At 53.9% G+C, this 26,119-nt stretch overlaps 2 protein-coding genes across 9 annotated transcripts in view; one reads left to right on the forward strand and one right to left on the reverse strand.

Moving 5' to 3' along the window:
• The first annotated feature begins 4,578 nt into the window (after nt 1-4,578).
• Nucleotides 4,579-5,280, forward strand: LOC109027317 (pyroglutamylated RF-amide peptide receptor-like). Its single transcript, XM_019029479.2, has one exon. It carries the CDS (start codon nt 4,579-4,581, stop codon nt 5,278-5,280), a length of 702 nt encoding a protein of 233 aa, XP_018885024.1.
• Nucleotides 5,281-8,350: 3,070 nt separating this feature from the next.
• CPNE5 (copine 5) overlaps nt 8,351-26,119 on the reverse strand; it is a 99,444-nt gene continuing 81,675 nt past the window's right edge. For 3 of the 8 annotated variants that reach the window (XM_019029480.4, XM_055390308.2, XM_004043925.5), the window contains 9 exons: nt 23,805-23,858; nt 20,596-20,657; nt 15,791-15,837; nt 13,965-14,146; nt 12,957-13,084; nt 12,618-12,720; nt 11,838-11,895; nt 11,259-11,332; nt 8,351-10,061 (listed from right to left, as the gene is read on the reverse strand). In XM_019029480.4, coding sequence (XP_018885025.1) covers nt 9,843-10,061; nt 11,259-11,332; nt 11,838-11,895; nt 12,618-12,720; nt 12,957-13,084; nt 13,965-14,146; nt 15,791-15,837; nt 20,596-20,657; nt 23,805-23,858 — 927 coding nt within the window. In that variant the 3' untranslated portion in view covers nt 8,351-9,842. The other 5 variants (XM_055390305.2, XM_055390306.2, XM_055390307.2 and 2 more) reach the window with 3 other exon arrangements.

Consider the following 26,119-nt stretch of genomic DNA (forward strand, 5'->3'; position numbering starts at 1 on the left):
TCTGTGGGTGTAAAATTTTAGGGAGAATGTGGGGGGGTGGGGTGTTACTTTCCATTTTACACATATTTGTATTTTCAGATTTTCAACAATAACGGTATTCAATACATAATCAGAAAAAAGAGATGTGGAGGAGGAGGAGAGAAACTTCCCAAGGAGCTCCCTTGGGTGCTGCTGGCTCCTAATTAGTGTAACCTGTTAATCACATGTTGCTCGGTGTTAGAGAGGTCCCTCTGTGCTCTGCCTGGCAGGGCGCTGTTGGCTTGGTCTCCCTCGCTATTTCTATTTGCAAGCATGGGCTTTCTTCCCAGCAGAATCTGGTTCCTGGGAAGAGTAATGTTCCAAAGGCCTCTGATATGCCTCGATGCCCTCCTGTCTTCCAGAGCCCCAACCTCACTCCCTTTCCCCACCGTACAAAACACACCTCCCAGGGGTCACATTTGGGGATCCCGCCCCCTGCTCCAATGCCATGGTGTCCCCACGCACAGGGCTTTGGCCTGAGTTGTCAGTCTCTGGATGCATTTGAGGGGCAGCTAGGGTGTGGCTGGGGGGTCCAAGCAGCTGGTGAGCCGAGACTCAGAATCATTCACACACTTCTCTTTGGAGCTTTTGTGGAAGTTTCCAGAATTCCATAATATTCACCTCCTGAATGGTGGCTGCCCCTTATCAGCCAGGGCTGGGGTTTCCAGTGCCCTTGGAGAGCTTGCTTTAGAGTCTTGGAGAGACGGCCGTGCTCTGCGTTTGTATGTCTGTCACATCTTACCATCATCACACACTGAATACACAACATGTGTCAGGCACTGAATTTGTTTGTTTGTTTTTTGAGACAGGATCTCTCTCTGTCGCCCAGGCTGGAGTACATTGGCACGATCGCCACTCACAACAGCCTCAACTGTCTGGGCTCAAGTGATTCCCCCACCTCAGCCTCCCAAGTAGCTGGGACCATGGGCACATGCCACCACATCCGGCTAATTTTTTAGCTATTTGCAAACACAAGGTCTTGCAATGTTGCTTAGGCTGGTCTCAAACTCCTGGGCTCAAGTGATCCTCCCAATGTGCTAGGATGACAGGCGTGAGCCACCGCCCCCAGCCTGGGTTTGGTATTTTGTAATCCTTCAGGTACTGGGGAATTTCCTGGCTGAATCAATGGAAACCACAGTTTCATAGGGAGACAAGCAAAGAAAGTTCAAGGAACAGAGTTACAGAGAGAGAGAACGAAGGAGAAAGAGGGAGCAACAGAGGGCTGTTGAATCACACAGTCTTAGACCCTGGCCCCAACCCCTCTTCTCAGTTCTGAAAGGAACGTCTCAGCAGCAGTGAGCCTTCTATCACCAGAGGCGCACAAGCAGAAGACAGGTAATGCTTGGCAAAGGTGAGGTAGAGAAGATCCCAGCATCTGAAGCTGCCAAAGTTGGATTAGATTCCCTTAACGGACCCCATTCAACCTCCAGACTCCATGTAGATGATTCCCATGGTCCAGCTGATTCTTTGTGTGTTTTTGTTTTGTTTTGTTTTGTTTTTTTGAGATGGAGTCTCACTCAGTCGCTAGGCTGGAGCACAGGGGCGCAATCTCGGCTCACTGCAACCTCCACCTCCCGGGTTCACGCCATTCTCCTGCCTCAGCCTCCCAAGTAGCTGGGCCTACAGGCGCCCGCCACCTCACCCAGCTAATTTTTTGTATTTTTAGTAGAGACGGGGTTTCACCATGTTGGTCAGGATGGTCTCGATCTCTTGACCTCGTAATCCACCTGCCTCGGCCTCCCAGAGTGCTGGGATTACAGGCATGAGCCACCGCGCCCGGCCCTCCAGCCGATTCTTTTACTGGGCCCTTCACTGATCCTTTTTACCCCAATGTCTTCTCCCATCTCAGGTCCCCTCCCGCAGCCCACAAGCCTGCCCCTGAACTGAGCAGTTTCTCAGTGTGCTCAGAGAGAGAGAGAGAGGGGGGTGTGGGCTGGAGTGAGTGATGCTGGCCCTGGATAAGGATGGGAAACAGGTCCTATAGTTGCTAATGGCTCTTTCTCTGGGGCCCAGGGACCTGGCAGGCACCAACATCTCTGTCCTGTGGGCCAGGGAGTTAATGAGGCAGGTAGGCAGGGTGTGATTCCTGGGAGAGGCAGTAGAGCAGACAGCCCCTGTCCTTTGGGGGCCCGGTACAGGAGTGGCCCCCAGGCCTCCCCATCTCAGCTCAGCTCTGTTCTGGCCTCAGGCAACTCAGGTTTGCAGGAGGTGGAGTTCTGGGAGGAACTCCACACTGCCCAGAACCCTCTTTTGGCTTTCTCGGGCCGGATCCATCTGCTGGGCAGGGCACAGCTGTGCAAGGACCACCAGCCTTTCCTGCTGTCAAAGGGCTCACAAGCCAGGGAACAGGACCCAGGAACCTCAGAGTAGCACAAAGTAGGCAATGACAGCAGCAGGAGAAACTCGAGGTAGACTTCAGAGTGAACTTCCAGGCAAGTGGTGAGTTCTTGGGGCATGTCAGCCAAGGAGGCTCTGGTTTAGGCTTAGCCAGAGTCTGATTAAGAAAAGGAGGGTGGGACTGGGCTGACGGGACTCAGGCTGTGGAGTGAGAAGGGAGGGCACGGGGAGAGAAGGAAGGTTGGGCAGGAGCTCTAAGAGAAGAGGGCTTTTGGGAACTGAGGGTGAGCAGGGGCAGAATGACATCCTTCCTTTACCCAGTGCCTACCGTATGCCAGGCACTGTTCTGAGCACTTAGCTCGTGTTACTTCAGTTAGCCCTCACACCATCAGGCGTGCTCCCCCATCTGACTGAAGAGGAAAGTACTGCATAGGGAGGCTGAGTAACTTCCCCGCAGTCACGTAGCAAGTAAGTGCTGGAGCCAGTGTTAAACCCAAACGCCGATACCCATAGACTTAACTCCGAAGTTATGCAACTGCTTACAGGAAGATGCGGATGCTTCGGGGAAGGAGGGGCCAGGTCCTTGAAGCCTCGTATTGCTCCCTGCCAATTCCTCTCCAGTAATAGTCCATGTCATTGGTGGGTGTGGACCAGGAAAAAGAGACGAAAAGGCAGTGATAAATGCCAGGAAAGTGGCTGGATGACAGTCTTCATCCAGGACAGGTCCTTCATTTCCCCTCCTCCTGCCGTCTCTGAAGCTGGTGGGACCCGGGAAGGTGGCCGACATCAGAATTCACAGAGGCCCCCTCTCCAGTCTCCCCTCAGCTGCCCTCAGGCACGTTGCTGCCCTGGGGCCCCAGAGACGAAGCCAAGTTCCCCAGGCTGGGGCTCTGCAGGAGGGACTCAGAGACTCCTTCAAACCTGGCTTTGAGCCCGCAGGAGAAGAGTGTCTCCAGCCCCCACCCCGGTGTGGTAGAAAAGGGGAGGGCAACTCCGGTAAGGACTCCTCTGCTGTGTCTTGTTTGCTGCTGGATTCCGGGAACCTGGTCCAGAGCAAATGCTCAGGAAATATGTACTGAGTTAGCAGGCAAGCCTCCAGCTAAAGCTCCCGGGCCCTGGCCTGGCCTGCAGGGTGGCCAATGGTGACATCAGCCACTGGGCTGGCTCTAGGATGTCTACATCCCATCTTGTAGCCAGAGTCCTCCCAATCGGGGACTCCCCCTGCCCTTGACATGTGGGACAGAGTGGGGGTGAGAAGAAAGGTCTGACCACTGGGTGCAGACTCCCCCACCCTGCCAGGGGCCTGCACAGCATAACCTAGAGGGCAGTGATTCCCAAGCTGGTCTGCCCTTAGAATTATTTGGGATCTTTCAAAAATGCCAAAGCCCAGACCAACTATGTCATGTCTCTGGGGGTGGGACCCAGGCTTCTGTATTTGTGAAACTCCTCAGGTGATCCCAAAGTGCAGAGAAGCTTGGGAACCACTGGAAGGGGCTTCACACCTTCTCAAAGCCCTTTCAGACCCACTTTTCCATTTGAACCTCAAATTAAACCTGCTTGTTTCACAGGGCAGGGTTTTGTTTTGTCAAAAAATAGATACATATGTGTGTGTGTATGTATGCACATATATATTTGTCAGACTATGAAAGCAATGTGTACTCCCTGCAGAAATTTTAGAAATAAATTTTAAAGAAGAAAATGAAAATTACCCTAGTCTTACCACTTATGATAGTTACTATTGACATCTGTTTTATTTCTTTTTATTTCCTTACTTTCTTACAGCTGAGGAAACTGAGGTAGAGAAACATTAAGTAACTCTCCCAGGGGCCAGGTGCGGTGGCGCCTGTAATCCCAGCACTTTGGGAGGCCGAGGCATGAGAATCGCTTGAACCCAGGAGGCGGAGGTTGCAGTGAGTCAAGATCTCACTCCAGCCTGGGTGATAGAGTGAGATTCTGTTTCTAAAATAAATAAATAAATAAATAAATCACAGGGTACTGGAGCTAGCAAGTAGCAGAGGCAGGATTTGAACCCAGGGTACTAATGGAGTCCATCCCATGGGGTTGTCATGAGGTCTGCAGGGGCTAATGTGTGCCAAGGACAGGCATTATCTGGGCCCACTCCATGCAGGGGTCTGTGAAAAAAGGAGGCTTAGCAGGAATGGGGAAGGCGGCCTTTGGGGCTGGCTGGTTTCTACTTTGTCCTTGTGTGTTTGAAACAGGAGAATGGAGCCCAATGCTACGTTCGCCATACAGCTCACGGCCACACCTGAGCAACTGCTCCGAGTCATCTTTGCTGGGGTCTGTGGCCTCATCCTGCTGGTGGGGCTGTCAGCTAATGGGCTCATGCTGCTGGTGGTGGGCTGGGGCCCGGGCTCCCCCCACCTGCTCCACGCCCTGACCCACAGCCTCATGATGAACATCACGCTATCTGACCTGCTCTTCGTGGCCTGCATGGTGCCTGTGCTGCTGCTGAGCTTCCTGCAGCACAACTGGTGGCTGGGCCCTGCCGTCTGCACCATTAGCCAGGCCACCAACACAGCCACCACGTTCTGCATCTTCTATAGCATGGTGGCCACAGCTCTCCTGCGCCATGTGGCTGTGGCCCGGCCTGACCTGGCCTTCCCAGCCGGCTGGGGCACCCGCTTGCTGCTCTGTGGGGCCATGTGGGCCCTGGGCCTTACAGCATCCCTGCCCAACTGGCTGTTCCAGAGGGTGGCAGTGGAGGAGGAGACAGCGGGGGCTCCCAAGACCCAGGCCTGCCTCTTGCTCCTGAGCCCTGCTGGGACCTCCTGCTACTTCAGCCTGCTGGGAGCCCTGGCCTTCCTGCCATGCATGCTGGGGCTGGGCTGCTCTTTCAGCCACGTGGGCTGGCTCCTGTGGACCCAGCCCGAAGGTCCCATGGGAGAGAGCATCCAGGAGCATTAAGAGAACACAGGGCTCAGCCTTGTGGTGCTGGTGGTTTTTGTGCTGATGTGGGGACCCTGCTCCACGCTGGGTTTGTGGCAGCCATGGGCTACCTGCCTGCCACACCGGCTGCTTTTGTGGCCTCCAGCCTCTGCACCATCCTGGCCTACTCCAATTGCGCTGTCAGCCCTATCCTCTGCTTCTACCTCTCCCGCCCCTTCCAGGCAGGACTCAGGGACCTCTTCTGCAGGCCGATGATGGCCAGGCATCCCAGAGGTGTGGGAGTGGCAGCCTCAGTGGTGGCGACTGTCCAGCCTGGCCGTGACAGGCCCTCAGGAGGCCTGTGGGGCCTGGCAGGGGTCTAAGAGTATAGGCTGATGGATGCGCTGAGATTCAAGGGAGATGGGAAGACCCTTAGGGACCTGACAGCCCACCCCCTCTATTTTACCAGTGGAGAGACTGAGACCCAGAGGGCAGATGGCCCAACCAAGGTCACAAAGCAACTAAATGGCTCAGCTAGAGCTCACATCTCTAGGTAACCAGATGGATCCTCCCACTCCACCTTCAGGCTCAGATCTCTGTAGGCTCCACTGCTCTCTAATTGTGTGATCTTGAGCCTCTGTGTCTCAGTGTTCTCATCTGGAAAATGGGATGATGATAGTACATACCTTCTTCACAGGGTTGTTATGAAGATGAATTTGCTAAACACATGTAAAGTGCTTAGAAGGATGCTTAGTAAGTGCATATGCGTGCTGGTCATTGCTACTATTATTATTTTATTTGTATTAATTCAGGAGTATTTGAGGTGAGTGGACAAGAGGAGGACAGAGGGGCTTCCAAAGGCAGAGAAGTGGGTGGAGAATGATCTGGGGGGGTAACAGCCTAGGGTCCTTAATCCTGAAGGCCAGGAGATTGAGTAGGGGGAGCAGAGGGCCAGCCACAGCCTGGGGGGTGAGCTCAGAGGCAGGACAGCCTTTCCCCTCTCTGCCCACCCCTCCAGCTCTGTTCCACACACCCCTCAGCCCAATAGGGGGACAAAAATCCAGTCAACCATGCAGCCATGACTCCGGGACTGCGAATGTCTGAAGCCCTCCTTTCTTCCCTGTGGCTTCTCTTCCTGAAGCACCTGGGGCAGGGATCCCTTTCAGAGCCCTTTTCTTCTCTCCAGAGCCCAATTTGAGGTCTCCATTTTTCCCACCCTCAGTGCCCTCCCTCTGGCCTGCTCAGGGCAGGCTTCAGGCTTCCGTGTTGCCCTGGAAACCCGGGAGATTGTCTCTACTGAAATTCCCAAGACAGCACGTTCTGCTTGGTGACGGTGTTACCAGCAAAACACACACACACACACTGACTCTGTGATACAAAGCTTGAGAAACGTTGGGTTGAACCAAATCAAACTGGTCCCTTTGCTGTAGGACTTACCAGAGCCTTGAATACCCAAAAGGCCACTGAGACTCTCGAGAGGGACGCACAGCAGGCAGGTTCCCAAACTCCATGCCAGGGAGCCAGTATTCTGTGGAACACACCTTGGGAAAGAATCCACAAGATGCTACGGTGTTGGGCACAGCAAAGATGCTCTTGGTGTCCCGTCCCGCCCCTGGCAGTGGCTCTGCGCCTCAGTCCCCCTGCCAGGCAAGCACCCTCTCCTGACACTTTCCCACAGCCCCTGTGGTGAGATGACATGAGCTGCTGGTTATGGGAACTTCCCTCCTTCCAAGCTGTGACCCCACCCTGTTCCCACTCAAAGCGTATCAGAATGTAAGTCACAGGGGCATGTAATTATAGGGACAGCCGTGAATCAGCACCCATTTACTATAAAATCATAAGAAGTAAACAAGTCCCAAACTTTGGTATAATTAGTTCCAAATTTCTTGTGATGTTCAGGGTGGGAATGGCTGCCTGGAGGGCTAATCTGGGAACAAACTTGCCCAGAGAAGGGAGAAATCCCCTTTTGCTATGATCCTGGTCCCTGATGGCCACAGGGATTTATATGTGAAGAGGAACAAGAGGAGAACAGTGTTTCTTGGGCACCTAAAATGCCGTGGGTCCTGGGCGCATGTCACATATGTCACATGCAACCTTATGTACTCGTCACTCTGGCCACGCGATGACCCTGCAAGGATGGGGTTGGTGGTGACGACCCCATTGCACAGGGGACGCCAGACTCCTCCTCATGGCACAGTGACTCTGGTGCCCACAGATTACCCAGCCCCTCCTGATGGCTTGGCATCAGTACCCCATGGTTGTAGTATTTCCTCGCTCACTGCCCCAGAGCAGGGGCACCCCTGAGGGTGCAATTCTGTGTGTGCATCTCCAGCATGGTCTCCAATACCTGAGTGGGGCCTGGCACTCATGTTTGGTAAATACTTGTTGAGAGAGATGAGTGAATGAGTGATCAAATGCAATAAAGCAATCCATTTATTTTAGAGGAAATTCTGATGATGTTACTCACTTCTCTCACCTCCTCAATGGCTTCCCGTTTCACTCAGTAAATGCCAAAGGCCTCATCATGGCCTACGCGGCCCGTGCATTCTGGCCTCTTCACCTCTCCGACCCAATCTCTAGCACTTTCCCTTCCTGCACTCAGCTCCAGCCACACTGGCCTCGCTCTCCTGCAAATGCACCAAGGAAGCTCCTACCACAGGGCCTTTGCGCCTGCTGGTCCCTCTACTTAGAGCTCCCTTCCCCAGATATCAGCGTGGCTCCCTGTCTTACTTCCTGGGGGCTCACCTCAACCATGACCTCCTCTGAGAGGCCCTCTCTGACCACCTCATCGAAAACATCACCCTCCTTCTCCCTCATGTGTCTTTAGAACTCTTGCCACCACCTGAAATGATGTTACTAGCCTATTTGTTGATGTGTTTGCTGGGTCTCTCCCATATTATCTGTGTGTGTGTTGTAAGCCCTGTGCGGGGACAGGGTCTGTGCTTTGTTCATGGCTGCATCCTCAATGCCTAGCACAGAGCGTGGCACATGGCCTTTGATTGTAAATCTCACTGAACCAAACAATTGAAGGAAGCCAAAGAGGAGAACTGGACCCTGTCAAACAGCAACGTCAGTGCTATTTTTCAGAGAAGAAAGAAAAACTTCGTGCTTTACTAAAAGAACCAAATTTACTTCAGTTTAAGGCAAATTCCACACAGAGACTGTCTCAGAGACGGGCACAGAACCAGACACCGTAGAAACACCACCACCATGCATGACGGGGAAGCAGAGGCAGGCGGAAGACGGGGGCCTGGCCTGCACCAGGCACGGAGAGGTCAGTGGGCTGAGGAGCTCCATGCGGCAACAGGGATTGGCATGCATGACCTGCTCCCCGAGTGGGCAAAGGCTGGGCAGCTGGGTGGGCCCGGGAGGGAGATCCCCTTCTTCCCCACCTTTCCCACAGCAGGGGCAGGAGCTCGGGCTCAGATGCCAGAGCCCCAGACTGAAGGACTAGGGTGTGTTTGGGGTGATGGGATGGGACAGGGTGACCCAAAAGCCAAGGCGGCCTCAAGTAGGGTCACATCTGTTAGGAGTAGGATGGGGGGAGCTGGGCATGGGATGAATGACCCTCAGGACGTCAGACCTAAAGGAAAACCTGGGGCCATCTGGTCAACCCTCTTGTCATACAGACATGGAAACTGAGGCCCAAAAGGTAGAAGGGCCTTGCTTGGGTTCCCACATTAGGCAGTGGGGGGAGGCAGGGCTCAAACCCAGGACTCCTGTCTCCTAGCCTCATGGGATACAGAGCAAAGAGCAGGAGCAGTGTGGGAATGTGGGGCTGAGCCACTCCTTACTCAGGCCTCCAGGTGGGCAGAGGCGTGGGCACCAAGGGCCCTGGGAAGCCTCTGGAGGGAGGAAGGGATTCCTGAAGCCAGGAGTCAACCATGGAAGTACCTGTGGGCCCACACCAGGGAGAGGCCTCCACAGGCCATCTGTGTGTCTAGAACTTGCATCGTACTGAGTTCGAGAGGCACCAGAAAGGGCTCTGTGCTGAGCAGCCTCCACTTCAGGCCCATCACATGGCCTACGGTCCATGATTACAGCACCCCATGGGTCCCCAAGGCTCCCAGTGCATCCAGTGTCCCTGGGAGGGTGCACATGTTCAGGCCTTCCTGCAAACCCATCAGCTTCATGGGGTTCACTGGAAATCGGGCACAGGATAGACCACAGGGCAGGGCTCAGGGACAGGAGTAGACACCATGGGAGGATGTGACGGAGATGGGGGGCTGGAGGAGGCCAAGCCCAGGCTTCAGGGTGACAGGTAAGCAAATAGGATTGCCGGGGGTGGGCGACAGGGACCCCAATCACCCTTATTGTTTACACCTTCCTGGCTGGGTTAGAGCCAGGTACTGGGGAAGAAGAGAAGGGCTGGGTCCCTGTGTACCCCTCTTTCACCCGTACCCCCCTAACTCCCTGGGTTTGGGCAATAAGTGAGGCCAAGAAATTGAGGAGGGGTCTTCAGAAGCCCCACCCCCTGGCAGACTCCCAGGCACACAGATGTCCCAAAGGCCGGGCAGGCCAACTTCGGGGAGTCTGGGGCCCTGGCCTCCCGTTCGCCTGGCCTCTCCCAGGCCCCAGCCACCTGCCTGCTGAGACCAGGTTCAGATGTGCGTGTGCAGGGGGGACGCAGGGGGCGTGCGGGCTGGGGACTGCGAGGGCGAGTGGGTTGGAGCTGCGGGTGGCGGACGCGGGCGAATGCCCTGTGCCTTCATGTAGGACACCAGTTGGTCAGGGATCTCTGCCAGCACGTCTCGGGCCAGGCGGGCCATGCTCAGCACGTGGTTGCCTGTGCGGTCCACGTAGTCCCGGAAGGGTACAAACTGGCAAGTGGGAGGGCAGGGTCAGGCAGTGCCTCCTGTGGGACCCTGGCCCCCAAAATCTCCAGGCCTGGGGTTGCATCCCCACCCACCTCCCAGCCTCTGCTCACTTGACTCAATCCCCCCACCTTTCTGAGTTACCTGAGGGACTGTATCCCCCAACTCCCTGGGTTTGGGCAGTCAGTAACTATAGTCATAGTCACTATTTCATTCACTCGACAAAAACTGAGCCCTATTCCACACCAGGACACACCACTGAACACGATTTCTCCACCTCGGCACTAAGCACAGGCTCTCAGTAGGTGCTTCCGAAATGCCAACTGAATCCCTGACTTCTGGGGCACGTGCCCTCCTGGGTCTCCCCCGACCTGTCCAGCAGAGCCCTCTCTCTCTGGCCTCTCTTCGTTCCTTTTCTCTCTGGGGCTAATCTGGCCAATGCCTAATGCCAGGCCCATCTGGCTTCTTCCCGGGGGTGCCCTCCATCCTGAGCGCCTCCTCTGGCTCACTCCTGCCTCCAGGCCTTAGCATGGGCCGGTCCCACCTCCCAGGTTGTCTTGCTCTGGTTTCTAGCCCCCTATGTTTGGTCTCCACACCTGGGATACTGGGCCCCAATTTTTAAACCAAGGGGGTATGGAGGATGTCGGCTTTGTCTTCTGCATCTCCTAAGCACTAGGGCCTCCTCTGCAGGGGATGAGTGGGGGAAGTGCTTGCGGAAGGTGCATTCTTCCGCGTGACTGCATGGGAATTCCCTGAGGACAAAGATCTTTCTGCTCATTATATTTGCACCGTTCGTGGAGATGCTTACATTGATTCAGTTAACCGAGCAATGCCTATTCTTGGAGAAGGCTGCAGCAACAATAAAGACACTGCCTCGGCCTTCAAGGGGCAGAAAAAAACCAGAACGAGGCTGACCACAGAGGCCTGGAGGCTGAGGAAGGGCTGGCAGAGGGTTCTGGCCTCTGGCTGGGCACCCGCAATGTTAGGAGTGTGTCCCAGATGTGACAGAGGGGGGCCCAGCCCAGAGCACAGCATGGCCGAGGACTGACTCCTACTCCCTTCGGTGGTGGCTGGGCCACTTTGGGGCTCCCAGTGCCTCCCTTCTGGGCCCTTCACCAGGGAAGCCCCCAAAGGGGGTGTGAGGTCCGCCTGGCTAGAGGGGCTCTTGAATTTCCCATGGGGCAGGCAAGGCCTGGGCTTCACCTGGACGATGTCGCGTTCAGCCAGCTTCCCCCGGGAGGAGATCCGCACGTCGTCGCCATCCAGCTCCACCATGGCTGTGAGGGGAGGAGTGTCATGGGGCGGGGTGAGATTAACGGTGGACCCCTGGCCCTAGCAGGAGAGTGGACTTGTCCTTCCATCCCAGGCCAATCCAGGGCCGAGACCATTGGCCCATGCCCCGTGTTAGAGATGAGGAAACTGAGGCCAGGGGCCAGGAGGAGCCCGATCAGGTGAGCCTCTGACTTTGAGCCCAGTGCTTTGGTTCACCACCCTCCCCAGACTCCCAGGGCTGGAGGAGAAAGAAGTGACTTGGGGCCTCCTCCCCACAGCCTTGGGAAGTGGGTGTGGGTGCACACCCAGACCTGACACACCCCTCCCTGAGCAAACAAATGCGTCCCACACCCTGCACACTCACCCAGACACACACGCCCAGGCGGGAGCTCTCACTCTTTTGGGAGGGGTCATTCCCAGGGGACCACAGCCTCTGGGGAAACATCTGGGGTGGGGGCAGGGGTGCGTGGCTAGGGAAGGAAAGGAGGGGAGGGCAGCAGCTGGACTCACCGTCGAACTCTGCCTGGCCCACGCCGACGATAATGATGGACATGGGGAGCTTGGCAGCCTGGGAGACAGTATGGGGGGCAGGGGAAGGTTGGACCCAATTGGGACCCAGTTAAAAGGAAGGAGAAATCAGGGGTAGGACAGGAAGGGGTGGGCAGGAAAGAAATGGGAGAGTGAACATGGAGAGACAGAGGAACACAGAAAAGGGGGTAGGGAGAGGGAGGGCACTCAGAGATAAAGAGCAAAGGAAACCAGGCTGCGCCTGGAGGAGAGAGGGAGGGTGGCGGGGTGAATGGGTCATAGGTCTGCTTTGGTGAGTCACCCCCATCCCCTCTTACAGGGAGACCACCGGCTTGGGGAGCCATGTTCCTGAGCTTCCCCAGCTCTGAGCCTCCCCTCCCACTCCTTTGACCTGGCCAGGCCGGCCTGGGAAAGGGGGAAGCGGTCCTAGAGATGGGTTAATGAGGGAGTCATTGGGGTCTGGAGGGAGTAGGCCAGAGTGTGACTAAGAGGTGGGAACAGAGCTCACCAGCCAGATCTCTCATGATCTGGGCACCCCTTCCACGCCCCAGAATCCACTATCCAGCACCGGACTCTGCAGCCAGAGGCCAGAAGGTGGATGAGGGCAGTGGGGCCCAGTGAGGGAGGGAAATGAGAAGCCACGCCCAAGTCATCTCCAAGCATTTCCCTAAAGTCAAGGAGGTAGGCACACCCCCAGGGTTCCCCTAACGGGGAGGAAGACACCCCTCAAACTGCCTCCCCCACCGCACACTCCTTGCTTACATTGACAATGGCCTCCTTGGTCTGCGCCATGTCCGAGATGACCCCATCAGTAATGATGAGCAGCACCGAGTACTGGGAGCCGTCCTGCACGGCCGCTGCATTCCTGGGTGGGGCAGGTGTGGGCTCAGGTCTGTCTGCGGGACCTCTGGGCATGTTCCCCCCAAACAAGGACCCTGAACACTTTGGAGGGTGGCAGCTCTTGGGGGAATCTCTTCAGGGTCAGGACTCCCTGAAAGGCAAGTGCGTGGGAAGAGACACCCCCTCCCACCACCCAGAGGCAGAGCTGGTGTGGAAACAGAGGCCTTGTGAGTGCCTGGAGGCGGTGGCAGCGGCACTCACCTGGCCACGTGGGTGACCACGGGGGCAAAGTTGGTGGGGCCGTACAGCTGCACGGTGCGCAGGCTGCGGTGGTAGGCCTCCAGGATGCCGTCGATGCCGCAGCACGAGGGGTTCTCCTGGTTGCCATTCTAGGGGACAGAGGGCAGGGAGGCTGAGCCCAGGAAGGAAGGACAGGGGTGCACGATGTGTGGGAACTGAGTCCAGGTGGGGAGGCCAGCAGGCCTGGGCTCCCCCAGGTCTTCTCTGGTGTGGGGTGGCGGGGCAGGGGAGGGAGCTCCCAGGGCCCATCCTGAAGCAGTGCGTGCTTCAGGTGAGCTGGGTCCAAACCTGCTCCTTACCCGGCTCCCTGTACCTGTTCAGAGATGCCCCGAGATCCCTGGCTGCTTCCCTCAGGGAACCTTGGGTAAATCCACTCTGCCCTAAAATGACTGCTGGGTCTCAGCAACTCAGGAAGGACCTGTGGCTGATCTGTCCACGTGCATACTGGGCCCAGCACAGCGCCTTGCACCCTCAGGCATGAGAGGGACGTCTGCTCTGCCTGAGTGTCCCCAGCTCATGGGAGCCAGGGAAAGGGGTGGCCTGTGCAATCATCTCCACAGGGCCCGGGATGCCCAGATGACGCTATGCTCCACATCACCCTGGAGATCCACGTCATCCCATCTCAGCACTGACTCAGGGATACCCAACCCACACCACCTTGTTCACTTTTCTGGGGCCCTGAGGGATGGGTCAGCCACAGCTCGCCTCCACCTCCACCTGCGTCTTGTCAGGAACAAGGAAGCCAGGGCCAGCTGTGGGCAGGCAGCTTCAGACGTGGAGGGGCAGCATCTGTGATCAGGGAAGGGAGTGGATTTCTGGAGCCCCCCTACACACAGCAGGCAGTCTACCTCCACTGAGGCTGAGCCTTAAGTCCCCGGGCTCAGAGGAAGGGAAACGTCCCCCCACCCCCAGCTTGTCACCACACCCTCAGCCTGGTCAGTCCTCTCTCCCACCAGCGGGACCTCCTACCAGCGGGAACTCGTGGGACACTCTGCCATCCGGGGGCAGCTTGGCCCCGAAGCCCAGGGCAGGGAACATCTTGTCACTGTCGTAGTGCTGGATGATCTCTCCGACGGCAGTCAGCGCCAGCGCGTAGGCGTTCAGCTGGTAGGGGCTCATGTAGTGCAGGGATGTGGACTGTGAGGGGTTCCCTGTAACACAGGACATGGGAACCTTTGACCATCTGGACCCTCCAAGTCACCCCGGGTTCAGAATGAAGAAGGGGGTGTCCAAGGGCACCCCTAACTTTTATTAATTCTTGACTCCTCTCTTTCTCTCATACCCCATATTAAATCCTTCAGCAAAACAGATCCAGAATCCCTCCTCTGCCTCTCCTCCTCCCCATACCACCACCCTCTTGCTTATAGGATGCAGCAGTCTCCTAACTGATCTCCCACTTCCTTCTGCCCTTGTGCCTCCAGCCCATACCCAGCACAGCAGCGACTCAGCCTATCCGCCTCAGAGAGATCATGCCTCTCCTCTGCCCAAAACGCTCAATGCTTCCACCTCCCCCAAAATGAAACCCAAAGTCCTCGCAAGAGCCCGCAAGGCACTCATGATCTGGCCTCCAGGTCATCTCCTACCCTCCTCCCTGTCACTCGCCAGTCCCAGCCTCACCAGCCCCTCGCCATTCCCACCTCAGGACCTTGGCGATGGCTGTTCCCTCTACCTGGGACACTCTTCCCCAGATGTCCACTCCCTGGCCCACTCCCTGGCCTCTTCAGGTCTCTGCTCAAGTGTCACCTCCTCAGTGTGATCTTTTCCAAGCAGCCTATTAAAAATTACAGCCTCCCCCAATCCTTCCTATCCTTCTTCCTGGCTTAATTCCCCGCCGAGAGCCGTCTTCGCTACCAATATAGTCTGTATTTAACTTATTTGTTCATTGATGGGAGGTAGTACAGCACAGATTGCCAAGGTACCAATCCTGTCTACCTCCTGCTAGCTATGTGATCTTGGGTAAGTTCCTTAACCTTAGCCTTAGTCTCTTCACCTGTAAAATCAGAGCAATAATAGTTCCTACTTCATAGGATTGATGTGAGTATTACACAGATGCTATCGATATTATGATAACTATCCTCAGTGTTATTATTACTAAGGCCCCTTCCAGCTCTGATAGCCCAGTGCTCTATGATGCTAGGACTTACAGCTACAAGAGGGGCTCCTGACACCTGTAGAGGGCAATACCTGGGCATTTTTGATTGGTGCAAAAATGAGCACTGAGCACCCCTAATAGAGCCCAGAGCCCAAGAGAGGTTGTGATGTTTCTAATCATGTAAAGTTGGGCACTGTTATTGCTCCTAGTGACTCAGCCACAGGCTGACACTGGAGAAATTGGGAGGAGGTAAGGAAGCCAGGGCAGCCCCAGCCAGGTAAGGACTGGGGTCCCTGGGCTGGATCCTGCCTCCCTGAACACCACAGAGCTCAGTCTTGGCTCTGGTTCTCCACTCCAGCCTGTGGGTTGGACTGCACAGAGGAGCTGGGATTTGATCCTGGGGGGGAAACATCTCCAGGGCCCTCCATAGGCCCAGAGTACACACAATCCCATTCCCCCAGGGAGACTGGGTGTTCCTCAAGGACAAGGCTGTGGCTCAGAGCCCAGATTTATGTCAATGGTCCAACCTGGGGATACTTCTGCCATCTTGGTTGTATCTTTGGTCCTCCAGACCTAGGTACATCCTCTTTGGTGAGGAAGAGGCCAGAGAGTATGAGGGTCATGGTCCCAGCCAGGGCCAGATGCCACAGCCCTTAAAAGCTCTCTCCTCCCACCCTGCTCCTCTACCCATCCCCCAACTCACCATTGGAGGCAGTGAAATCAATGGCCACAGTGAAGTTGATCTGGGTCCTAGAAGAGGGAGAACAGCAGGGGAGTCACCTGGAGGGAGGCTGGGCTGTGGGAGGGGGGACAGTGCTAGACATTGGCTACCACCCTGGCTCTGCTGCTTGCCAGGTATGTGGCCTTGGTGAAGTCATTCATCTCTTTCTAGTTCTGGAGAGCTGAGATAGTAATGCCAGCTATGCCCCCCTAAAAGGATTAATGAGCATCAGAAGAGTTATGCAGTAGGAAAGCTCTTTGAAGATGATTGTGTTCTGTGTGGGCATGTGGCTATGGTCGCTTATTTCCTCCACAAACCCTACCCCCTGGGCCCACCTGTGTAGGCTGGGTGAGGTTGGGTCTCACTGGATTGCTGACTCAAATTTGGAGTGAGATTCAGGACGAAAACTCATTTGACAAAAAAGAGAACCAAATAGACATTATGCATCTCCTAAAGAAAGAATAGAATACCACCCATGAAGTTGTCTTACCAAAAAATTGAACCTGATTCTGATTGAGGCTCCAGAGCTGTCTAGTTAGTTACAGGAAATACAAGGGACAGAGGAACACATTAAATGACACCACAGGAGATGCAGCCAGCAAAATCCAGTCTTTGGGAAACTCTGTAGAAGCACTACCAGAGACAGCAGCAGCACCATTTCCTGGGAATATGCTGGGCCTCTCAGACTCTATCTAGCTCTCCTGAATCTTTTTTTTTGAAAAGAGGTCTCGCTCTGTCACCCAGGCTGAAATGCAGTGGCGTGATCACAGCTCACTTCAGCCTCAACCTCCTGGGCTCAAGCAGTTTTCCCACCTCAGCCTCCTGAATAGCTGGGACCACAGGCACACACCACCACACCTGGCTTTTTTTTCTCTTTTTGCAGAGATGGGGTCTCATTATATTGGCCAGCCTGGTCTTGAACTCCTGGGCAAAAGTAATCCTCCTGCCTCAGCCTCCCAAAGTGCTGGGATTACAGGTGTGAGCCACCACATCTGGCTGAATATTAGATTCTCTTGGTGGGGTACAGGAATCTGTGTTAGCAAGCCATTCAGGTGCTTGGGGGGAATGAATAGATGAAAAGAGAATTAAGAGACCAACCCACCAATCACAGCCTATGGCTCTTGCCTGGATTTCTGACTCAAACAAACCAATTTTAAAACTATAAGATAATTGGGGAGATGTAAACATTTACTAGATATTTAGTACTAAGGAATTGTTAATTTTTTAGGTGTGGTTATGGTATTGTGGTTATGTTTGATAAAGAGAGAGTCCTTATGTTTTAGAAAGACATCCTAAAGCATTTGGGGATAAAATATGATGGCTGGGATTTGCTTCAAATTGGATATTGGGAGCCTGAGGTGGGAGGATCGATTGACACTAGGAGTTCAAGGCCAGCCTGAGCAACATAGTGAGACCTCAAAAATTAAAAAAAAAAACCCCACTAAAATAAAAAAGAATAATAAATGACTGAATGAAGGGTGGAGTGCATGAAACAAGACTGGCTATGATGTGGTAATGGCTGAAGCTGGGTGAAGGGTACTTGCGGGTTGATTATACCTTTTCTCCACATTTGCATGTGTTTGACGTTTTCTATAATAAAAAGTTAAATTTTGAGGATTCAGATTCAGGCTTGAGACTTTCTGAGGGCTTGGCCATTCTAGGTTCTCTGCCGGGTCCAGACAGAACAAAGCTGACAAACACAAGTCCCTGATAAAGTCTAGTCTTATGGTTCTCACACATCAGTGAGCATAGAATCACTACGGGTGCTTGCTTAAGAAGATTCCAGGGCTCCACCCCAGAAATGCCAATTGAGTTTGTCTGGAGTGGCTCTCAGAATCTACCTCTTGAAAAAATGTCCACTGCCTTCATCCAGGGATTACGAGGACATGAGGCTGGGATCACACTGGGGAAAACTCTGTTCTAGTAATTCTTAGTTGGGGCTATGGATGATGTAAGATCAGGTAGGCCTCACCTCACTTGCATTTAGCAGAAGGTGCCTATCAGAAACCACAGCTCTATCAGCCCAAGATCCCTGTCACAAACACAGCAGAAGGTCCCTATCAGAAACCACCTGATCACAGCTGAGCTGCTGCTCATGGAACCCTCACCCCCAGGGAAATGTCAAGGACATGGTTAGCAGGAGACCCAAGCCAGGGTCTGCTGGCCACAGACAGTCATCCCCACCTCTTTCTCCTCTTCTGCTGGCTGGGGGCAGAGCATCCAGAGGATTCCAGGCAGTAGGATAGAAGGAGCCGCAAAGCTAGCAAGAACCTGGGTCCCTGAATGACTGCGTGGATCATCTCCCCACCCAACCCTGCCATCCCACAGATGAAAAACAGACCTTTATTTGTATGAAGGCTTGAGGTTAGGAAATTATGTGTTACAGCAGTTGACCTACCATACTCATCTGCTGTTTGTTGTCACCCCCGCTTCAGTGTGGAATGTAGAACGCATGTCTTTGTTAGAGGTAGGGAGACATTTGGAGGGTGAAAGTCCCGCTCCCAGGGCCACTCTTGGGAAGATGATTCTGGCCTGTGGGACTATACTGGAGGGATACTGTTGGACTGGCTCTTCCAAATACAGGGTGAGGGGAAAGGCAGGCCTTACTCTAACTAGTCCTCCCCTGCCCTGGGTTCTGAAAAGCCTTGGGAAAGGAAGCAATTGGAAAGCAGATCCTCTTGTGGGAAAATTACTCGCAGCAGCCTAGTGTCTCCTGCCTAAGGGTAGAACACAGGCTGCTGAGCAACCAGCTCCTCCTCTGACAGTGGGGCCAAAGTACCCATACCCTTCCTCCTGGGTCCAGGTGGGCAGGTGAGGGAGGCCAGGGAGGAGAGGATCCCTAGACATCAGCTTCCTGCCTGGGCATGCGTGCCAGGCTCAGTCCCTGGAGCCAGCTCCCTCACTCAGCCTCTCCAGAGAGTTTAAAGAGAGGGCTGGCTCTGGGGCTATAACCTGCCCAGTATGGGTGGCACCAGCTTAGCTCAGCCTCTGAGGGCTCCTTTTCGATGAAACCTCACAGCATCCAGCCCTTTAACTCATCAGTCTCCATCTTCATCCCACCCCACCCGCTAACTGCAAGTCAGGCAGGCTAGACTGATTCATTACTATAGAATGAAAGGCAGCATGTTATGGGAGAAGGAACCCTGCCACCATCTAGGCGTGTGGCTTCAGGCAAGCTCTGTAAAATGGGGATAACTGTTCTGATCCTGCCCACTGTGTTCTGTAAGTTGGGGGTACTATGCAAATGAAAAAATTAAATAGGATGGACTGGGCGTGGTGGCTCATGCCTGTAATCCCAGCCCTTTGGGAGGCCGAGGCAGGCGAATCACCTGAGGTCAGGAGTTCGAGACCAGCCTGGCCAACATGGTGAAAGCCCGTCTCTACTAAAAATACAAAAATTAGCTGGGGGTGGTGGCGCATGCCTGTAGCCCCAGCTACTCTACTCGATAGGCTGAGGCAGGAGAATTGCTTGAACCTAGGAGGCGGAGGTTGCAGTAAGCCGAGATTGTGCCACTGCACTCCAGCCTGAGTGACAGAGCGAGACTCTGTCTCAAAAAATAAAATAAAATAAAATAAAATAAACATAAATAAAAATAAACAGGATGAGGGGTGTTTGAGAGTTACCAGGTGCTATGGACTGTAAGGGGTGGCTGATTAATGGGATTGAGAGGGAAGCAATTTTGATGGGGGAAGAGTGCAAAGGCAGGGTCTGGAGTCAGCCCAGAGGAGGGGCAGGTAAGAGCAGAGGAGCTCCTGAGTGACTGGAGGCAGGGTGTGTGCTCAGTGGGTAGGAGGAGAGCTTGCAGCCTTGAGACTGCAAGCTCAAGGCAGCAGGGACTGTTGTCATGGGAAAGTGAGTGTGGCTTCCCAGGACCTGACTTCTCCCTCTGCCCTGGAGAACCAGGCAGCCAAGGGCCCACTTGGCTGGGATGAGCCTTTGGCAGCTGCTCCTGCCTGTCTCCTTTCCAGACAGGTGCAGTCACTCACCTGCGGGCTCTTGGCTGCCCACGCCCTGACCTGGCACCTGTCCTGGCAGGCAGCACGCTGGGCAGGCTCTACCCTTAGAGCCAGGCTCCTTCCATGAGCTGCTGGCTGGGGCCTCCTGGCTCCCCCATCTGTCTGGGCCTAGGCACTGTGCCTGGTGGTTCTTCCTGCTCCTTAAACTCATGTTTGACCACCTACTGGCCCCAGGACCAATCCCTGGCTTATCCCCAATCCCGCTGCCCTTACAGGTCCCTAATAACAGTGAGCAGGTTAATCACTGTCCCCCTCCCTCAACCAGACAGATCAGAGGTGTCAGAAGCTCAGAGCTGTAAGGAACCTTAACACTTACCTATTCCGTTCTCTTTGTGTACAGAGGAGGAAACTGATACCCTGAGAGGAAAAATGACTCGCCCAAAGGAATCCAGCAAATTAATGGCAAAGAGAGGCCTAGAGCCTGGGCCTCCTGACTCCTATTGCAGGGTTCTTTCTACATCCCCAAGCCCTTGGCTTTCTGTCACGGAGTCCCTACCAGCTCCAGGTCCTGTCTCTGCATGGAGACCTGACATGACCCAGGCCAGCCTCCTTGGCTCAGGAGTTCCCTCCAAGCTGCTTGGGATCTGGGGATGTGCAGGGCTCTGGATGAGTTGTCTCAGCCCAGACACCAGGGTTTGCTCAGAGCCCAGCACCACAGCCTTCAACCAGGGCTTTGAAGAGGCCAGGGTGGGGCCAGAGCCGGTCCTGTCGGTGTGTGGGGCCCTTTCCCTCTCCCCAAGGCCCATGAAATTGGCTGTATCTCTTCTCACCCTCCTTTGATGTAGTCAAGGAAGGTGCACTCTGACTCCACAGCAAAGGAAAGCAGGGTGACCTTGAAAACAAAAGGGAGCTTGGTCAGTGGGGAGCCTGGGGTCAGGGGAGATGGGTTACAATTCGAGAGCTGACATTGACAGAACACTCGGCATGTGCCAGTTTTGCATGCATGACTGCATGCACTGCCCACACCACCCCATGAAGTACTATTATTATCCCCACTTTATAGCCAAGGAAACTGAAACCCAAAGAGGTGATGCAATGTGCCCAAGGACACTGCCAGGGCAGAGAGGGGATCTGAAACCAGGGTGTGTCTGACTTCAGAGCCTGCACTCTTGACCTTGACGGAAGGGTCCCATCTGTGTCAGTGGAGCCGGGGTCCAAGCCAAGGGTGTTAGTTTCCTCTAAGTGGGCACTGGCTCTTCAGCCCCAGGGACCTAGGGTGGGGTGTGGAGGACAAGGGGGCCCTCCTGGCACAGGCCTAACAACCTGCCAATGCCGACCAGCTTCAGGCTTCCATGTGCCTAGAGCTATTAGTCCTGAAATGTGCCTCTTTGGACTGTGCTTATCTTAAATCTTACTGGTCCCATCTCATCCCTCTCAGACCCAAGACCCTGCCTCATAAGCAGCCCATCCTTTTCCCCAGAGGTAACTGACTACCCCAGGCCCCCTCCCCCAAGCAGAGGCCTTTTAACCTATGCCCTGGCAAAGTTAGCTTTGGCTTTGCCAAGACAGGCAGCTACCTGGCAGCTTATTATCATAACAATTTAGAACCAAGGAGACAAATGAAAGCCTGGCATCCTAGGCCAATTAAATGAGACAAGATTAGGGCAGAGGACCTTTCACCTGTGTAAGAGAATGAACTCCTCTCTGGTAGTTTGGGAGCCCCCTATTCATGAAGATTCAGCTGTTTTTACAGGCTCACTGGGAGGGCCAGGTGAGAGTACCACCCTTACTTGGCAGTAAGACCCCCACCTATTGTGGTTAAGGTGTTAGGCACCTGGATGAACCACAGGCCTCCTTCCAAGTGTGGCAGCTCAGACTCACTAGGAGTGGACCACGGCAGTGGCTTCAACCCTGACTGATGACCATGAGACGCCCTGGGGGGCTCTTAGATCATCCTGCAGCCCAGACCCTTTATAGCCGAGTTTCTGGGGCTACATGAATGTTTCAGAGATCTTCTTTTTTTTTTTTTTTTTTAGCTCTTCACATAAGTCTAATCTGCAGACAGAGTTGACCACTCCCCATTCCAACCCCCAGGATGAAGCAATGCCCTAACTGCCCTGACCATATGGGTTCACCCAGGGGCTCGCAGGGTGAAAGCAGACTTTCCCCTACTCAAAGGGTAGTGTCCCTAGACCAGAGCATCAGCATCACCTCGATGCCAGGTAGAAATGCAGAAATGCAGATTCTTGGCATTTTCACAAGATCCCCAGGGGATTCTGCACACCATAAGTAAGGGATGAAAAGCACTAAACACAGATTCCTGGGTCTCCTAAAGTGGAATTCCAGGGAACTGGTCTGAGCGTCTGTATTTCAGCAAGCTTTCTGCATCCCGGGTGATTTTTCGTGATGAAGATGGAGAAACGCTGGAGTAAAGGAAAGTCAAGAGACCTGGGCCTAGACCCGCTCTGTCTGCAACTCACTGTGTGACCTGGGACAAATCGCATGCCCTCTCTAGACCACAGTTTCTTCGTCTCTAAAGTAAGAAGGCTGGATGAGATCAGTGGTTTTTGAACCTTTTTATTCCCAGCTGGGGAAGGTGCTGTCTTCCCTAGGGGAATTTGGGAAGGTGTGGGAGAATTTTGGGGGTTCTCATAATGACTAGGGCTCTACTGGTAGCTATGGGCAGCGGCCAGGGGTGCTAAACATCCTGTGAGATGAAGAATTTTCCTGCCCAAATGCTGACAGCATCCCCACTAAGAAACACCGCAGCCTTGGACAAAGGAAATATGACTCCAAGCCCCAGTCTGTGAAGCAGTTACAATCAAAGAAGTGGTGTTCAGTCCCCTTTGAATGAGCAGAGTAATTTTACAGTTCACAAGCCTGCATCTCCCATGTGTCTGTCACAGCTGCCCTGTGCAGTGGCAAGGTGGGGATGATTTATTAGTCCCACTTTACAGACGGAGAAAATGAGGTTCCTCAGAGGAACCCCAGAGCTCCCGAAGACCTCTTCTAGGTCTGGAGATACAGTCTGCCTGACTCAAATGACCAGGCTTGGCTGCACTAGCCATGGGCCTCTAGAGTGAGGAAGGAACACAGAGAGGATGAACCTGGGTGTGTTTGCACTGCAGAGAAAGTGGCTTGTTCTAGAAATGCACCGTGAGCTCCACCTCAGGGCCTTTGCATGTGCTGTTCTCTACAGCAGGAATGCTGGAATTCCCTTTCCCCAGTATCCTCAATACTTCCTCCATTGCCTGTCACTTTACCCTTTATACTTTTTCCATAGCACTCATAATCAACTGACACACACAGGCGTGTGTGTGTGTGTGTGTGTGTTTTTCCTCTGTCTCCTCCCACTAGAATATAAGCACCAGGGATTTGGGTCTGTCTTGTTTCCAGCTGTATCCGATGTGCCTAGAACAGTGCCTGGCACACAGTAGCACTCAGTAAGTATTTGCTGAATAAACGTATGAATGTCCTGAAGACCAGCCCCCAGAAGCCACTAGGCCGGCGTGTCATCCCAGGAAGGTCACGGTTAAGCAGGGGCAGCGCCTGTAGCAGCTGCCAGCTCTGGAGTGAGATGTCATGTTGACTCCCATCTCTACCACTTTCTAGCTGTGTGACCTTGGCTGAGTCACTTTCCTGCTTGCAGCCTTGGTTTCCTCTTTCATGACTAGGGGATGATAATATCTGCCTCTCAGGGCAACAACCTGTGAAAAGCACCGACGTGGGGAATTTCCCAGGGTAGGGGCCCAATAAATACGACTTCTTTTCCTCTTCCTTCCTGCAGGAAGTCCCGTGGGTGTCTCTGCGATTCCTCATGCTAGATACAGCCAGCGCCTGTTGTGTGGTCTGCAAGTCAACTCCCTCCCCTGGCTGTTGCTCCATCTGCCCCACCCCTCCCCACCCCATCTCTCTTGCATGTCTGATTCCCACACTCAGCCCGTGCACACACACAGACGCACGGGCCTCCCTGATACCAGACCTAGCTTGGGGCTCAGAATGTCTACACCCGGCTGCAGAGACCGGGGTGGCTACTCACTGTGCCAGAATTCACGTATTTCTTTTTCTTCATTTTCTTTTTCGGGTTTACCACCTGCAGGAAAAACCAGTTACCAGGTAAGGCATGCTTCCAGCAGTCAGGGTGGGTCTTGAGGGCTTCCAACCACCCATGGGTGTGGTCCAAGCCCAGCCCCATTAGGGTGTGGGGTGTGAAGACCATGGGGCCAGGGGAGAAGGGTTTAAGGAGGATTTGTGGGAGACTGGTATTGAGTCTGGGTTACACAACTGGGTTCTCCCATCAGACCCAGGGTCCCACGATCAACCAGGAATATTTATTTAACCTTCTCTCCCACTGCTCCCTGGAACACACACACCCTCCACCCAGTACAGCCAAAGAAGTCTTGATGTTGCAAAGCGGCCCTGTCCGTACCTGTCCCTTGTGTTGGTTGAGGCTGCTCCCCTCACCCAAAATACACCCCCTTCCTCTCCAGCCAATTCCAATCTCCCCTGTTCCTCCTTTGGGACCCAGCCCAAGGGCTGCCCAGGGCCTCTGAGGCTCCCCTCTCCATCACCATCCCTCTTACTTGGCAGCAAGAACCTCTTTAGCTATTCTTTGAGTGTAAGCTTTAACTTCCAAACCAGACCTGTGTCAGATAAATCATGGGGCTAGGCTCAGAGTAGGTGCTCAGAGAAGGCTTGTTGGTGGCTAACTCAGCGGTCTCAACCAGGGGTGATTTTACCCCCAGGAACATTTGGTAACATCTGGAGACAGTTTTGGTTTCCACAACTGAGGGGGTGAGTAGAGGCCAGGGATGCTGCTAAACATCCTACAGTATACAAGACAGCCTCCCACGGCATGGAATGATGCAGTCCCAAATCCCAGTAGTGCCAAGGCCAAGACTGGGCAAAGTGACGAGAGCCACCCAGCCCTGAGGCCCCCCACGAGACTTCCGCACTTACTGTATTTGTATTCTCATTTGACCCTCACCAGTTTTTCTTTGTTTTGTTTTTAATAAGGGAAGTCTAGGCACAACTTTTCCCTAATGTCCCATCAAACAAAGCCAGGCAATTTTCATACCTCCTGTGCTGCCTGTTGGTTTCTGGTGAACTCATTTCCCCTTTCCCTGTCTTTGTTCCCACAGAGGCCGTCAGCTGATCTTTACCGTGGTCTCTTCTGTCTGGGTGAGTATTGCTATCTACTTCCAGCAAGAAGGAAACTAAAGCACAGAGACACCAAGTGATTTGCCTAAGGTCACACAGCCATCTGGGTAGTGACAGGATTAGAAACCAGGTTTCCTGCCCCCGGGCCAGTGGTGCATACATTGGTGCCACCTTGATAACAGATACAAACAGATCTCTTTGACATATATTTATGGGGTGGGTGGAAACATATATTGCTTCTCCCCTGGAATCATCTATCACCTATGTTGGAGAGAGAAGATATGTCCTCAGGGCAAAAAGTGACAAGGGCCATGGAACAAGGGGGATCACAGAAGTATCAGGGGAGTTAGAGGAAGGAAAGACCACTCTAGGTGAGAGTGTCAGCAAAGGCTCTCTGGAGCAGGAGGTCTTGAAGGCAGACTTAGAGGCACAGGAAGGCTCTGGGCATGGAGAGATGGATGTTGGAGGAGGTTCTGTGGGAGAAATGAATAGAACCCAGGCCCAGTTTGATGGCAGAACCACAGGGTGGAAGAGTAAGCTGGGCTGGTTGGAGGAGAGCCTAGAATGCCCAGTGAAAAATGTCTGAATGTCACCCAGCGGCCTGCAGGGAACTCTGATGACCCCAAGCTGGTAGGAGACAAAATCAGAGCAGGCTCTAGGACACTGGGGCCTGGTGGAGGTGAGTGTGAGGGGAGGAGGAGGCTCATCCAGGAAATATTTGCCTAGTTCTGCCACCTAATAATAGCTGTGTGACCTTAGGCAGGTTACTTAACCTCAATGTGCCTCAGTCTCCTCATCTGTAAAATGGGAATAAGAAGTACCTGCCTCCCGGAAAGGTATGATGATTAAATAGGCCACTGCAAGCAAAGTGCCTGGAACAGTTTGGAATGTAGGAAGTATTATCTATAAGTGTCTGTTGCTTTTTTCTTAGACAGGGTCTTGCTCTATGGCCCAGGCTGGAGTGCAGTGGTGGGGTCATAGCTCACTGTAGCCTCAACCTCCCAGGCTCAAGCAATCCTTCCAGGTAGCTGCCACCATGTCTGGCTATTTTTTTTTTTTTTTTGGTAGAGATAGGATCTCGCTATGTTACTCTGGCTGGTCTCAAACTCTTGGGCTCAAGCAATCCTCCTGCCTCAGCCTCCCAGAGTGTTGGGATTACAGGCGTGAGCCACTGAACCCAGCCTTAGTTGCTAT

This window comes from Gorilla gorilla, chromosome 5, assembly GCF_029281585.2.
Source record: "Gorilla gorilla gorilla isolate KB3781 chromosome 5, NHGRI_mGorGor1-v2.1_pri, whole genome shotgun sequence".
Taxonomy (NCBI): Eukaryota; Metazoa; Chordata; class Mammalia; order Primates; family Hominidae; genus Gorilla; species Gorilla gorilla.

Coding starts and splice junctions, on each gene's coding strand:
- LOC109027317 (XM_019029479.2), top strand. CDS start 4,579: ATGGAGCCCAATGCTACGTTCGCCATACAGCTCACGGCCACACCTGAG.